At 49.2% G+C, this 15,070-nt stretch overlaps 6 protein-coding genes across 6 annotated transcripts; 3 read left to right on the top strand and 3 right to left on the bottom strand.

Annotated features, from left to right (window-relative positions):
* Positions 1-388: 388 nt before the first annotated feature.
* Positions 389-2,797, top strand: N7508_001235 (ESCRT-0 subunit protein HSE1; the record flags this gene model as incomplete). Its single annotated transcript, XM_058459301.1, has 9 exons — positions 389-428; positions 518-567; positions 640-674; positions 730-805; positions 878-976; positions 1,035-1,155; positions 1,209-1,856; positions 1,906-2,106; positions 2,160-2,797. 9 exons carry the CDS (start codon positions 389-391, stop codon positions 2,795-2,797), a joined length of 1,908 nt encoding a protein of 635 aa, XP_058322833.1.
* Positions 2,798-3,239: 442 nt separating this feature from the next.
* On the top strand, positions 3,240-4,628 carry N7508_001234 (uncharacterized protein; the record flags this gene model as incomplete). Its single annotated transcript, XM_058459300.1, has 1 exon — positions 3,240-4,628. The coding sequence occupies one exon, from the start codon at positions 3,240-3,242 to the stop codon at positions 4,626-4,628; it is 1,389 nt and encodes a 462-aa protein (XP_058322832.1).
* A 438-nt stretch (positions 4,629-5,066) lies between these two features.
* On the bottom strand, positions 5,067-6,047 carry N7508_001233 (alpha/beta fold hydrolase; the record flags this gene model as incomplete). Its single annotated transcript, XM_058459299.1, has 1 exon — positions 5,067-6,047. The coding sequence occupies one exon, from the start codon at positions 6,045-6,047 to the stop codon at positions 5,067-5,069; it is 981 nt and encodes a 326-aa protein (XP_058322831.1).
* A 538-nt stretch (positions 6,048-6,585) lies between these two features.
* N7508_001232 (uncharacterized protein) lies at positions 6,586-7,687 on the top strand (the record flags this gene model as incomplete). The annotated part of the gene is made up of 3 exons (XM_058459298.1): positions 6,586-6,999; positions 7,052-7,144; positions 7,307-7,687. 3 exons carry the CDS (start codon positions 6,586-6,588, stop codon positions 7,685-7,687), a joined length of 888 nt encoding a protein of 295 aa, XP_058322830.1.
* Positions 7,688-8,019: 332 nt separating this feature from the next.
* On the bottom strand, positions 8,020-9,350 carry N7508_001231 (uncharacterized protein; the record flags this gene model as incomplete). The annotated part of the gene is made up of 3 exons (XM_058459297.1): positions 8,020-8,438; positions 8,521-9,176; positions 9,232-9,350. 3 exons carry the CDS (start codon positions 9,348-9,350, stop codon positions 8,020-8,022), a joined length of 1,194 nt encoding a protein of 397 aa, XP_058322829.1.
* A 4,523-nt stretch (positions 9,351-13,873) lies between these two features.
* On the bottom strand, positions 13,874-14,755 carry N7508_001230 (uncharacterized protein; the record flags this gene model as incomplete). The annotated part of the gene is made up of 1 exon (XM_058459296.1): positions 13,874-14,755. One exon carries the CDS (start codon positions 14,753-14,755, stop codon positions 13,874-13,876), a length of 882 nt encoding a protein of 293 aa, XP_058322828.1.
* Between the last annotated feature and the right edge of the window lie 315 nt (positions 14,756-15,070).

Here is a 15,070-nt window from a genome sequence, read left to right as displayed (position 1 = left end):
ACACAACCAGGAAACATAGCCTCCAGCTCCTATTTCCCAAGAGACCCAAGACGAACCCCCAGCGTCACCAACTCCCCAGTCGCTTTCAGCTACTCGCAAAAAGGGTCATCTACAACCCCATCCCATCCACACCGCCCATACCGCACCGTTCCAGGTCGCTTGTGGACTCCCCGCATTCGCTGCACAACTACCATCCCCGAGACGCACGCCGGTCCTGGTTCGAGAATCCGAGGAGAAGCTTGGATATAGCTTGTCGCTGCCTATACTGCGACTTTTGATTTATATTGACGTCCAGACGATCAACTTGCCACATACCAAATCGGAATCGGATCGCTGCCCGACTTCCCAACCCGTCGTTACAGACCTCTCTTGAGGGAATACAGCTGCGATGTTTCGCGCGCAACAGAATGCTTTTGATGATGCTGTCGGTAAGATTCATATTGTTCTTTCCTTTGCAGGAGGGCACATGCTGCTCGGGCGCTCTGGTACTTGAATACTGACCTAGATCTCCCTACAGCCAAGGCGACGGATGAGAACCTGACATCTGAGAATTGGGAATATATTCTGGTGCGTGGATTGGAGATATGGTTCCTGGATACTGGCCTGGGATGTGGACTGATTTATGGATTTGCGGTTTAGGATGTTTGTGATAAAGTTGGCTCTGAAGAGTCGGGGTATGTGGATTTCCTTGCGCTTTGTTCGAGGGTCTTGTGCTGACTTTCATTTCAGTGCGAAGGAAGCTGTTGCTGCTATGATTAAGAGACTTGCGCATCGAAATGCTAATGTGCAGCTCTATACATTGGAGGTTCGTGGTTTTTCCTGTGCCATTGGGGCATTATGGGCTGAGGCTTTTTCTTGTTTTTCTGACTTGTGACAGCTCGGCAATTCGTTGGCGCAGAACTGTGGTCTTAAGATCCATCGTGAGCTGGCTTCTAGAAGCTTTACTGATGCGCTACTGCGTCTGGCGAATGATCGGGTAAGCAGCCATCATATTTCGCTGAATACTTTAATCGTGGGTATTGACAACCTTCCAGAACACGCATCAACAAGTCAAGTCGAAGATTCTGGAGCGCATGGAGGAATGGACACAGATGTTTGCATCCAACCCCGACTTCGGTATCATGGAGCAGGCCTATATGAAGTTAAAAACTACAAGTATGCACCAGATATTCCGGATTTGGCAATTGTGCTGAACTAACCATATTCAGACCCGAACTTGCAGCCGCCATCAAAGCCAGGCAAACGTGAGATTACCGATGTCGACCGTCGGATGGAAGAGGAAGAACTCCAAATGGCCCTTGCTCTCTCCATTAAAGACAAGCCCTCAGGCCCCGCCGGTGCTCCCGCTGCCCGAGCGGAGTCTTCAGCTGCTCCTGCTTCAGCCGCGGTATCAGCAGCTACACTGGCCCAAGCCAATCCAGCCGAGCCCGCTGAAGCCCAGCCCGTTCTGTCAGGCACTTCAGTAGCTACCGTGTCGCGCGTGAGAGCCTTGTTCGACTTCCAGCCTTCTGAGCCCGGCGAGCTTCAATTCCGCAAAGGCGACATCATTGCAGTCCTCGAATCGGTTTACAAGGACTGGTGGAAGGGTTCTTTGAGGGGCCAGACCGGAATTTTCCCTCTCAACTACGTGGAAAAGTTGCCCGACCCCACTGTGGATGAATTGCAGCGAGAGGCTCAGATGGAAGCAGATGTTTTTGGTCAAATTAAGAGTGTTGAAAAGCTCCTTACCTTGCTCAGCACCCGCAACACAGACCTGAATGTGTCAGAAAACGAGGAGATCAGCAATCTCTATGAGGCTACTTTGAAGATCCGGCCAAAGCTTATTGAGTTGATTGGCAAGTATTCGCAGAAGAAAGGTAATCACTGCTCGTACAATAACCCAGAACCCTGCTCACACATTTACAGATGAATTCACTCAGCTCAATGAGAAGTTCATTAAAGCTCGTCGTGATTATGAGTCCCTGCTGGAGGCATCGATGGCTCATCCTACACAGCCTCAATATGGCCGACCTCCCCAACCGCAATACGCTTACCCAGGTGCTGCCGCTGCTGGTTATGCGGGTCCTCCTCAAGCCGAGTCGCGATACTTCAGCCCTAGACCCCAAGGTATGTACAATTCGGAATCCTCTCACTATACTGGTAGCTAACTCTCATTCAAGATACCACACCAATCCAGGCAACTGCACCATACTACGGCGGCGAGCAGACAATGCCATACCGCCCAGCATCTCACTCCCCTGATCCTCGCAACCAAGTCCCAGCTATCGCACCACCAGTGCAGCAGCAAGCACCTCAATCTGACCCCTACGCGCCTGTCCAGCACCGTCCCCAGTCTACATACGACCACCCTCAAGAACTAGGAACATCTGCTTACGACTCTCCCGTCGACCACCCTGCTCCTGCTCAGCGCCTACCTTATCCCCCAGGCGCCCAGGCCCAAGGCCTTCCTGCCGGCCACCAGCAATTCCAGCAGCAGCAGCAACAACAACAACAACAAGACTACTCGCCATCGGTCTACTCTACCGATGACACACCCCAGATCCCTCCAGTGTCTACCATGCCCCAACAAATCCCTCACCAATTTCAGCAACCCCCGTATCCCAACTCCCCCGCCGCTTCCCATCAACCCCCACCCTCGCATCAGCCTCCCCCAGTCCCTGGCGCAACATCCCAGCCAGCACAGTACACATCATATAGCCCGGCGCCTCCAGCTCCTGCTGGCACGGGCGAATACCAGGCATACCAGCCCCCTCAGGGCGGCGCAGCTGGGTCTAACCCGGCTTCGTTTTATCGGTGATTAATCTCTTCTCGTAACCATTGATTTTGGTCTGAGTGAATGATCCTTTGGCTGTGTTTCATGTTGACTTGGGTCTTTGGTATTTTCATGGACTGTTTTCTTATCTCCCTTTCTCGCCTGTTGCTGGCTGGCTGTGTATCTGTGTATCTAGTCGAGTATTGGTCTGAATTGTATGTTCGTACATATGCGTTAGTCTGGGAATATGCTATTGGCAACATGGTACTATCATGATAATTGCCCGCTTCTTAGATCCGTAACATAGGCTGGAAACAGAAACATATTTCACTGCTGGCTCTGCCGCCCAAATAAGCTCAAAATGATTCACAGACACAAATTAAGGTCATGAATAATGCACAAGGCTGACCAATGAGAGCCATCCAAGGGTCACCAGCGGAGCCTCAACCCATCAACTTTGCGGGGACTTTTATCCCATCTTCACGCCATGGCGCTGGAGTCTCTCTCTCCAGAGATCTTGCTACTCACTCTCGAAAACATATCGTCACCACTCGATCTAGTCGCCGCTGTACACGCCTCACCAAACTTATACCGAACTTTCATCGCCTACAGACAGCATCTTCAAAGGAATACCCTGACCCGAGCAATCCACCCAACATGTCGAGCAGACGCCTATTCAGCCTTGGATGCTCAAATAAACCGACGGCAGATCAAATCAGGCGTCAAAATCACAAAACTAAAAGCAGAATGCTTTTCTATCTTCGCCACCGACCGCAAACGCCGGTCTCAGAATCATGATGTGTTCAAAGTAGACAACGACAACCTGGAAACAATGTTCAATTTTCAAGCAAATGTCGAACGCCTCATCGATACATTCTGTCATTGGTCACTGCGCCATTTATTCCCAAATGATCATGACCAAAATCACTCCCCTGTACCATCTCCAACGACAACCCCAAGAGCAAAAGTATCACATACAGAACGAGCCCGTCTCCAGCGTGCATTCTATCGCTGTGAAATTTTTGCCAGATTCCATCGAGTCCTTCAGCTCCAGGATAAAAGTTCCGCGATGAATTTCATCCAGATTCTCATGAGCTTCAGTTCTCAATTCCAACAGCACGAATTCGAAGAAATTATCTGCGTTAGACAATTCCTTGCAAAGTTTGTGGAGGCACTTTGTGAACGGGTAGAGGATGATTTTCTTGCTTTCTATTCTGAAAAGGGTCTTCTCGATGCGGGCGTCGAAAGGAAATCTGATCAGGAAGATGATACCCCAAGTGGAAATGATGACGCTGGCATTGGCAAAACACTCAAAGGCTGCGGACTATTCCTCTTGACAACGAATTATCGCGGCGCACCATTTCACGATAATCATGTCAAATATCTCATTTCCTGCGGTCCGGCTTATATCCTCTCCTTGAACAACCTACCCTCCCGAGACCTCAAACATGTCCTCCTCAAATCAGAACGGCATTCGCATGATCTGGATATCAATGATTACTTTGTTACTGGGGGTATGACAAATGACAACATGGACGAGAAATCCAAAACGACCCTGTATCACGGCAAAGTGGTTTCCATTGACTGTGATGAAGTCGACCAACACAATCTGGGGTGGAAATGGGGAACTAGTTTCGACACGCATGTCAAACCAGATTCTCCATCTAATGCTCTCCTTAGGGATATGGGATACGTCTTCTGGGATGCGGGGCGTTTGGTTGATTCGGGACTTGTAGCTGAGCCTTACGTTGTTGCTATTGGGGCTGAGTGTTTTCCGCCTGGGTACAAGAGGGCTTTTTCTAGACCTAGTGTTGAGAAGCGGCTTTGTGGGGGGAAAGCGGATGCGGATATGATGCGTGAGTGGAGGGATTTGTAGATACATGGGTTGAGCATGGATTTCCTCAGTTCTAATAGCAATGATGGTTCACCATGGCAGATATATCACAGTGCTTGTTTACATATACCCTTCATACACCTCAAAGTCTTTTCCGCTTGGTTTAGTTGTTATTCCTCTTTCTTATCTTGCCCTTCTCGTATTATAGCTGTAGTGCTAGCATGCAGTAGCAGGTTTCGACCATTGGCGAATGCTCACCAGCTTCTGTAAGAAGGGCTCGATCCATATGAGAGAGAATTCGCCGCATGAAATGGCAGAAATTCAATATCACCAAAAACATAGATTTAGTTCGGATTTGGCGTAGTACGGAAGTTGTGTTAGAGAACAGCAATTTTGAAAAGGGCTCTAAGTTTGTGTGGCCAAATCCCTTGTAGCCAGGTGAATTAGTGAAGGCATTCCCTCGTAAAGAGGTAGACACCGCTACTCGAGCTTGTGCCAGAAATCCTCAATGAGCCGGGCAACCTCTGGCACTTTTTGCCTCACAACGCCATGTCCCACTTGCGGAACAACAGAAACATTTCGCATGCCAACATCATGCAAGTCCTGCACACTGCACAAGTCATCCAACTCTCCTAAGACACATAAACTGTCAATGCCCTTTGTCGCCGCTTCAGCAAATTCAGCATGTTGATCCAAGACCCCGCCATCTCTGAAAATACCAACTACACTTGCCGCATGGCCTTGATGCTCCTTCATTTCCCAGTCCCGAACCGCCTCTGCAACCACTTCGCCTCGACCCACCCTTTCCTTCCAATCCGAAGGAACAACTAACTGCCCTCCCTCGAGGAATTCCATAATCCACGAGCGCGCCGCATCCTCTAATCCCTCGCCACCGCGCAAATAGCTCCTTTGCAACTCATTAAATTGCGTAGAGCGCAGTAAACCCGCGGGCGCGACCAGCACCATAGAAGCAACGCGGTGGGAAAACGCAGCCGCGAAACTAGCAGTGGTGGACCCACCAAACGAGTAACCAACAAAATGGGCAGTCTCCCACCGGAGATGCACCATCACAGCCTCAAGTAATGAATGAAAGAGGGCCGCTTCATGTGGAGCAATTGGCGTCTCGGTGATCCCGTGGCCCCATAGGTCCACGAGTACACATTGCGCACACGGGAAATGCGAAGATAGCACGCTTGCTAATGGTTGCAGGCCGATTGCGGGTGTTTGGACACCATGCACAAATAGGACACGGGAGATTGGCTTCTTAGCGTCTGCTGGTGCAAGAGAAGAGGGTGATAGCTCGTAGTATGCGACTTTGCCGTTTGTTGTCTGCAGATATGATGCCGACGGTAGCAGGTTGCCGAATGCTGCGCGGAAGTCGGCTTCGGATGGTGCTTGGATTGGTGGCTCGTTGGACTTGACTGTCCCGGGACGAGGTAGTACAAGGGGGCTGTTTGCCATGTTATAGACGGAGAATAGTCGCGGCTATGTCAATTGGTTAGATTTGGGAGGAGAAAGTAAGCATTGATGCGATACTGTGATGGAGTCCCGCGTTCTAGGGTGGAGTGTCCAAATTCGGCTTAGGGCGGTTGAGTATACATGACACGAAACAGGCGAATAGTTTTAACATCAAATGTGTAGATTCTGGATATCAACATAACTAATTAGTCAGAAAATTGAATCAATCCCTGTGGAAGTAGCTGCAGACAAGGTTGCGGGGTTGGAAGTATTCCATAATGCGAGCGGGTGGCATCGCTGACCTATTGTCACCCAAGTGGCCATCTTGGACACGCTTTTGTTTTCCAGCTTTGAATCAGCGTCAGCTTTTCCCTCTCTTTATGAGCTTGGTATGAATTAGCCCGGCTTCAAGTGGTGAAGAAACTCTATGTAAACCGCATTGCATTCGACATTCGGAAGATCCCGTCTGTCCGTGCCTGAGCCACCTTAAGTACGCCCATCAGGTCACTATCTGCAAAGGAAAAGAATCAAAATCAATACTATGACACCTATCATAGCCAAAACGAGCATCACCATTCTAGCTTTGGGTGCTGGCTGCAGCGCTGCGGCTGTCAAAGGAGATATCTATGGAGAACGCACCTGGCATAAGTATGTCCGCTCGCCCAACACTTCGATCGTGAAACCAAAGGGCATTTTGGCTGCAAATATTACCGGCAACGTATGCTATTTAGGAAACAATGATGCTCCAACAATCTTAACTTGCAAGCCAGACGACCTTGATATTCCCTCCATTGTTGTTGACTTCGGTCAGAATGTGGTCGGTGTAGTATCGATCGATTTCGGTCAGTCGACGAATTCGTCTCAGGGACTTCCAGGGTTGAAATTTGCGTTTAGGGAAACCCAGCAGTTCCTAACAAATACGAGTGATTTTACGAGATCGGATAATCTGCCAGACGTACGTTTCGAACGTGGCTCTTTCGTGCTAGACAATACTAATACCAAATTAGGGACAGAAAATAATTACTGGCTCCGATCAAATTGCTGTTGCCAACGAACCAGCTACTTGGAAGAACAATGCCAGCTGCCAATATGGAGAACAGGTATGCTCAGATGGTCTTCACGGCTTCCGGTATATGAAGATCTGGCTCGGTGCCCTTGAAAGTGATGCCCCATACACACAGCCATATGGGTCCGTCTCTATATCCAATATTGAACCTGAGTGGTCGGATTTTCTTGGGACACCCGACACATTCACCGGATAGTTCGAGTGTTCCCATGAAGATCTGACGCAGTGGTGGTTGGATGGTGTCTACACTACCGACATGTCCAGTGATACATTCTTTGCCAATGAGACTGATCCTCAAGACTCTGCTACTCCGACGCTGGAGGGCAAGCGGGTCATCTTTGATGGCGCAAAGAGGAATAGGGATCCCTATGTTGGAGATTTGGCTATCGCTTCGCTTACCTCCTATCTCTCGCACAATGCGCCTGAGTTGACACGCAATATTCCGGTTGATTTGACAAATCACCAGCGTGAGGATGGATGGATACCTCCTGCTAGCATAAAAATAACAAAAAAAGTGTGCATCATCCGTGAATCGAACACGGGCCTCGTCGATGGCAACGACGAATTCTACCACTAGACCAATGATGCAGGAACATCAAACAGCTGAAATTGCTGATTGGCTGCTGATATCTGACTGTCCCAGTTGAGCCATACAACCTTGCTGACAGGAGGGAACTTGTAATGCATTCTCAATAGGACATCCAACCCTAAGATTACTAAGGCCTCTGTGAGGAATGTTACTATAAAAAAATGATACAAAGAAACGATTTCACATAGAAATATAAATCATGTATCGATCGCCCAAGTTCATATAAGCATATTTGAAAATATAAATGTTAATCCTCAATATCTAGACTGGGACTGGAAATCTGTCACGCTGAAGCTAATAATGGAGCCTGAGTCCAGGATTCATATTGCTGTCCTCAAGTGCCTTGAATTCCTCAGCATCGCCATCTCAATTGCCATCCCTGGACCAAAGGAAGTCGCCACAACATGCTCTCTTTTACCCAGTGTGCGAGCTCGATCTAGAACGATCAAGACGCTTGCGCTTGATGAGTTTCCTCGAGTGCGGTAGATGTCTCGACATGCTTGCAGTTGATCATCTTTTAATTTCAGGACTCTTTGAGCACCGTTGATAATGGCCTGCCCGCCGGGATGCAACGCCCAGTCGAACTCACTCGGGCCTAGCGATATCTGTAATGTTTCCCCTTCAACGCCTGGTAGAGAACTGACTTGCTCCACGTAGGATGGGAGAAGTCTCTCAAACATTGGGCTGATGGCATTCTTTGCGTATGTAGAAACATTACGAGAGAGAACCGTCCGGTAACCTGTATGCACATTGATCCAGATATTAGTAGACATGCTTGATCGAGTCATCTTCAAAGATGGAGGAAGAAACGGCCAACATACCATCTATATCCGCATAAAACGACAAATGTTCAATCGTATCAGGAATCAAACTCGTCCCCCACTCAACCAGCTCAAACACAGGAGTGACGTTTTCGTCATTTGCCATCGCATACTCATTACAAAGAACAAACGCTGCTGCTGCATCGGAGAATAAAGCTCCGGCAATGCAAACCCGATCTGGATGTGCACATTTCTCTGCATGTACCAGCTCATTCCGGAAATTGGGCGTGCAGAGCTCACAGGCAAAAGCCAGAATTCGAGCCGGTTTTCTTCGCAGGCTGGCCCCACTGGCTATTTGTGCTGCAGCGCGCATAATGGAAAGACCTCCTGCACATCCGACACCATGGAGGAGCATGCGATCGACTTGGGGTGATAAGCCTACTTGGCGAGCCACAAGCAGATCATAGCCTGGGCTGCCATGGTTGGTACAGGTGACTCCGACGGTATGCGTTATATGCTCTGGGTCAATGCAAGCTTCTTGAAGAGCCTTTTGACATGCCTGAACGGCGAGATCGACTCCTGCTTGCCGAAAGAATTCGTCAAGTTCTTTGGCCGAAGGTGGCCCTTCCTGAGTAGCAAACCCATCTTCGTATGAGTGGATGGCTGATCGAGTTTGAATGCCCGTTGAACGGTTGATTTGAAGTAGCTTTTTGATTCTAGGTATATCGTATGAGATTTTGATCCTGAAGTGCACGATGTAGGAATGAATACCCTGGACTGCTGGTATCACCAAAGCGCTCTGCAAGGTCATCAAGTTTCTCTGGCGCCATAAGATACGGAGGGTATTGTGAACCAAGGCCCGTAATATAGAGGGCTGACTTGGATACCATGGCGTGTGCTGACCCAAAGCGGGGGCAGATCGCAGACAATGAGAAAATGCAGCACTATTAATTTTCGATTTCTATGCTGTATGACCTCAAGCTAGTCGGGTTCCTTAGGAAAGACTCTTGATATCACCATCACGACAAGTCTTTCAGGCCGAGGTGAGAAATAGATATAGCCGCTAGTGTCCAGGCGCCAAGGACAGCTAGTGAAGCTAAGCGATTACTGGCCCTCATCTCTGACTGATTGCCATACTAGCTCGTATCATCAATAGCTGAGAGGTGTGGGTGTGCGCAGACTGCTTCGATAGTAGGATCTTTGACGACTTCCGTGTTTCTATATCGAGCCGCGAGACAGAGTTTGACCCAAGAAGAAAATATGAGGTGGCGTCTCTCACCAATAGCAGCTGCATGATGGCTTGAGACCTAACTATCTCTTTTGAGATTGGCTGACACAGACAGTGGCTGTGTAGAATTGAGGATAGAAGTGAAATTACAGAGTAGCATTGATTATTACTACTACACTATATTATTGAACTGTTCTATTATTATAGCCCATTACCTAAAATATCTGTATATTTTATGTTTTAAGATTAAAATAAGGGCAATACTAAAAGGACCCTAGAATTGAGTATTTGGACCCCATGGCCTTACGCTAAGCCTAATTAGGCCTAGCCTAGTAATTGTAATTCCAATGCATTAATCGGTAAAAATGCATCAGTTCTTGGCAGTGCTGGATGCCCCGGGTATCGGCGGTCATAAACCTTGGGTACTTCATTTACTATGCAGCTCTCTAATAAAATTAAGTCACCACCGTTTCTTACCAACAACCAACTGGACTCAGTAGCTTCTTGACCCCAAGATACTTCCATTTACTATGCAACCCCCTTATTAAATTAAGTACCGACCACTGCTCAATTTCCTAGAATCGCACTAGTCCCAATTAGGAAACAGAGGCTGATTTGAAAACTCCGCAGATTTGAAGGAATCCAGCTATTGTGGTCAAAACGTACGAGAAAGCAGTAAATTTTGACATATTTCCTATATACAGATATGTCCAATGCGTTCTGACGCTATTCAGAGAGCTCTCCGACGCTTCCTGAGCCGGTCGGACCAGGTATTCTGAGCCTGGGCCGCGCCCTGGGCCGTAGACGAAGCTATTCCTAGTGCCTGAGATGCCACCGGCGACGTAGGAATGCTTGCAGACAATGCCTGGGCCGTAGACGAAGCTATTCCCAGTGCCTGAGATGCCACCGGCGACGTAGTCGATGCGATTCCCGACGCCTGCGACGTAGGACTGCTCGCCGGCGACGTCGGGGCCGTAGCCTGAGCTCCCTGGGCTATAGACGAGGCTATTCCCACCTGTTGTGTGCCTCCACGTCCTCGTCCTCGGCCTCCACGTCCTCGTCCTCGTCCTCGACCTCGTCCTCGACCTCGCTGTCCCCCCCGTTGTATCCGCCGACCCTCCCGTGCTTCCTGGGCATCCACGATCTCAAACAGCGACGGATCCCGCTGCGTAGATGATGCCGTAGACGTCGGAAGGTTATTCAATGCGCCCTTAGGCCGCCCGCGGATGCTGGTAAGGATCTCGGGTTCTTGGAGAAGGTGGCTAAGGCCGATCGGCGGTGCTTCGGTCTCGTAGAGGTGCCACTGGGTATGAAACTGCGATAATTTGACAGAGACACCTATCATGTCAGCCCATTTGATGTCATGGATGCAGGGATAGCCCGTAGCCTTGCAGCCAGGCGTACAACCGACGGCGAAGGGTCTCTTGCCGGGTATACCCTCATCCTCCGGAAGATGCGCATGGTATAGCTTTAAGACCCGCCCGATCGCTTTTCGTGAAACCAGCCGTAAGACGTCACGGACGATCGGATGCCGCATAGCAGATAATACGGTCGGCGATCGCGCTTTCTCGTCGGCGATAGCTTGCTGAGAGAGCTTGAATTGCCTAAGAATAACAGTCTCGAAGCAGTGAAGCAGGGCAAGGAGGTTACGCCGCGAATTCTGGAGGTCTTTCTTTAGAGCTGCATGAGCACCCTCCACGCGAGATGTCGATGTCTCGCCGAGGTGGAAGAAGCTATTCGTAAAACAGCGTAGCACCTGCCGACCGGACTCGATGATCCAGTGCTTCTCGATATAGGTAAGGAGGTTCGAGAAGACTGGCTCACTATAGCAGCTACAAAAGTATAGCCACTGCTCTCTCATACGTTGCTCAGTCTCAGCGAAGACGACTCGATTCCAGCGCTGCAGCATCTTTAGCCAAAAAGCAGTGGCATACGCGATGTATGCCTCCTTCTCGACCTCGCCGGCGTCAATCAGGGCCTTCACATGTTTCCTAGCCGCCGGTATAGCCTTCGCCTTGATATTCGAGATAACATGCCACAAGCATAGCAGCGAGGCTGTCGTTGGCAATGCTACTGCGAGCGCATTGAGGAGGGCTTTCTCTTTATCAGTGAATACTGTGAGAGGCTTCCCGAGGCCATATTCATCGTAGATACCTTGTAGACAGCGTAGGGCCCAGCGATACGCGTCCTCGCGCTCACTCGGTAGGAATGCGAAGCCGACACAGAATGACCTCCCGATCGAGTTGACGCCAATGATATCTAGCAACGGTATATTGAAGCGGTTAGTCTGATACGTACAGTCTATCCATAGCACCGAGGGAGACTGTCGAAGCTGCGCAAGGCCAGTACGATGTATCGCGAAGACGCCTGATACTGTCTCGCCGTCGGCTTGAGTGGTATGGCGTAAGATCCAGTCTCCATGCTTCGGCAGCTCTTCGAAGAGGGCTTGTATCGGCGTCCGACCGGCAAGAAGCTCTTGAAGAAGACGTCTAGCACGGTTGTAGATGTCCGCCGGCCTAAGATGAATGCCCTGGCTAGCTAGAAGCGAGATGATCTGGCGTGGAGGGATCCCTTGGCGTATAAGAGGATCTAGAGTATCAAGATGAGGCTCGAGAGCTCGCCGGCGCAGCGTAGGATGAGTTGATTGAGGCCCCGGTTCGTGATTGTGCTCTCCATGATCGACCTGTAACCGCCAGAGACCGGTCTCCCGCTGTAGGCGGAGATTCAGACCGTACTCGCAGCCAGTCATAGACGTGAATGTCTGCCGAGAAGGTCTAGATAAAGCCGTATTCGCCACAGGAAGCTCGGGAGAAGCCGCCCGGCTAGAGTCTGGGCGTCTACCACGGTCGCATCGAAGAACCACGATGTATAGCCCATCGGTAGCGTTGGATTTGGTACGGCGCTTAACGACTGCGTAGCCAGTAGGCCCGAGGATGCCATTTATCGTATCAATTCCTTCCTGGAAAGTCCCGAAGAGCTGCCCGTCTTCGATTGTAGGTGTCTCCGCCGGCTCAGGGTCGATTTCAGGGCCGATTTCGATAGGATCAGGGGTAAAGAAGCGACTCGATGAGGCCGACGACCCTGCGAGACTCGAATCCCAGTCAGTCTCATTGAATTCAGGGGTGTGGGAGCCGATTCTTGGTGCCATTTCGACGTTTTGGTAGAGGGATGTCAACAAACAGTATGGTGATAGTTGCAACGCCCTCACGGGGCCAGTATCGCTATTTGTGAGCTGAAAATTTCAATAGAGACTGATTAGCCATTTCTGAGCGATGAAATAATTTTAGAAATTCGTATCGGCTATATTGGTGATGTTGTGATGTGTTGAAATTGGCGAGATGCATGAAGCCGTAGACATGGAGTTGGCGATGCCCTAATTACGGGGTAATTAATTAGTGGTGCTGACCTTTTAGGACTAGTGCGATTCTAGGAAATTGAGCAGTGGTCGGTACTTAATTTAATAAGGGGGTTGCATAGTAAATGGAAGTATCTTGGGGTCAAGAAGCTACTGAGTCCAGTTGGTTGTTGGTAAGAAACGGTGGTGACTTAATTTTATTAGAGAGCTGCATAGTAAATGAAGTACCCAAGGTTTATGACCGCCGATACCCGGGGCATCCAGCACTGCCAAGAACTGATGCATTTTTACCGATTAATGCATTGGAATTACAATTACTAGGCTAGGCCTAATTAGGCTTAGCGTAAGGCCATGGGGTCCAAATACTCAATTCTAGGGTCCTTTTAGTATCTCCCTAAAATAAAATACAGAGTTTAGGAAAAAGTAGTATACCTACCCCCGGAAATGTTCAAATATCTTCCTTACTATGATGTATATCTACACCACTTTTTATAGGGACAATGTGAGATATTCAGGCTAGACTGTGCGTGGCCTTCGGGAAAATTGTTAGTTATTTGGTGTTCGAGGATCTGTCAGTGCTCCCTAATAGGAATGATACTAATGCTACGATTTGAATCATCGTAATATGAAATGCCACTTGTAAGCGAGCAGAGCCCTGCTAGTCCAAAGACCCATCCGCTGCAACCTCTCGCGCTCTTCTTTTTATCGCCTGATTCTCTACTGTACACTGATGGGAGCGTCATTGAAGGTGGGATCGGTGCAGTAGCATCGTTGGTCTTGATGATTTTCTTTATGCGGGTATAAGAACTTGTTGTACGCGTATAGTATCGCTATCCTCTCCCACGCCTTCGCTGAGCTAAGCCCTCGGGGCGCTTCCGGCCAAAATCTCTAGGAATGAAATTTCCATCTTCGTCCTGCGCCGTCCCATCGCTCTCATCATAGACAGGAATCCACCCATCTGGGGCATTAGGACATAGCTCGCACATATGATCGAATTGGAGATTCAAATAGAGCGGCCATAACGCCCAAACTAGCACCCTCATATATCCACGGTAAGAAGGCGAATCATACCTCTTTTCGGGGGTATACCGTCCATCAACTACCCCAACAAAACCCCCGTGAGGGTCCTCTGTCGCAACAATCGATTTCAATGATCTCTCATCAATTATAAGACATACAGCAAAGCGAGAATCTTCACAGTGTTCCTCCTGCTTAATCTTGCGTAGATACTGAGCAAAATGGCCACGAACTTGCTCTATACTAGCACCGTCCCACCGACTCGAGTCAGAGATAATCACATCCTTATGGGACTCTTCTATCAGCTGCTCAGGGCGGGGGTTATCCCCATAGCGTTTCCGAGGATGGTTCAATTCACCTTTTATCCATTTATTTATCACGCGGGTTAGCTTCTCTATTGCGATCGGCCACAGTTCCTCGGACTCAGGCGTATAGACTGTTCGATAGATGATATATCCCCAAGGAAAATGGCATAGGAATTGCTGAGTTAGGAATCGATGAGTGATACGATCTGCCGTGTTTTCGTACCATGGCTCTTCCTTCCACTTTGCAGAGGCCTGTTCGGTAAAGTCCGGATGAGTCCAGCGCTGTGGCCAGATCGGGTGATAGTAGTGTTTGTCACAATCCAATTCCTCGGCCTGGTCGATCGGGTCGTTGACCGAGGTAGATTCAGATAGGGGCGGAGTTGAATGCATGTGTGGAAAGTGACATACCACAAAATAAGCAAAAAGAAGGAGAAGAAACAAGTAGTAAATTATAGAGAGCACCATTTTGATAGGGACAGGACCAAGGGAACTTCGAGCGCGGGTGTTGAAGGAGAGAAGATAATTAAGAAGGGAAGGCGACCTGCGAGAAGGTTTGAATAATTCGGCCGACTCCCCATCGACCAATCATATACAGTCTCATGAGTAAGTTGGATCCCATCCAGCCAGTCTCTCTTGGGATAGCCTCCTTTTAAAGGTAGGAGGTATAACAATACTTTTTGACATTTATCCCGCTTATCTTGATGA

This window comes from Penicillium antarcticum (genome assembly GCF_028974205.1).
Source record: "Penicillium antarcticum strain IBT 31339 chromosome Unknown utg000002l_segment0_segment0, whole genome shotgun sequence".
Lineage (NCBI taxonomy): Eukaryota > Fungi > Ascomycota > Eurotiomycetes > Eurotiales > Aspergillaceae > Penicillium > Penicillium antarcticum.
The sequence above is the reverse complement of the archived record's forward strand: the minus strand, read 5'-3'. Positions and strand labels throughout refer to the sequence as shown.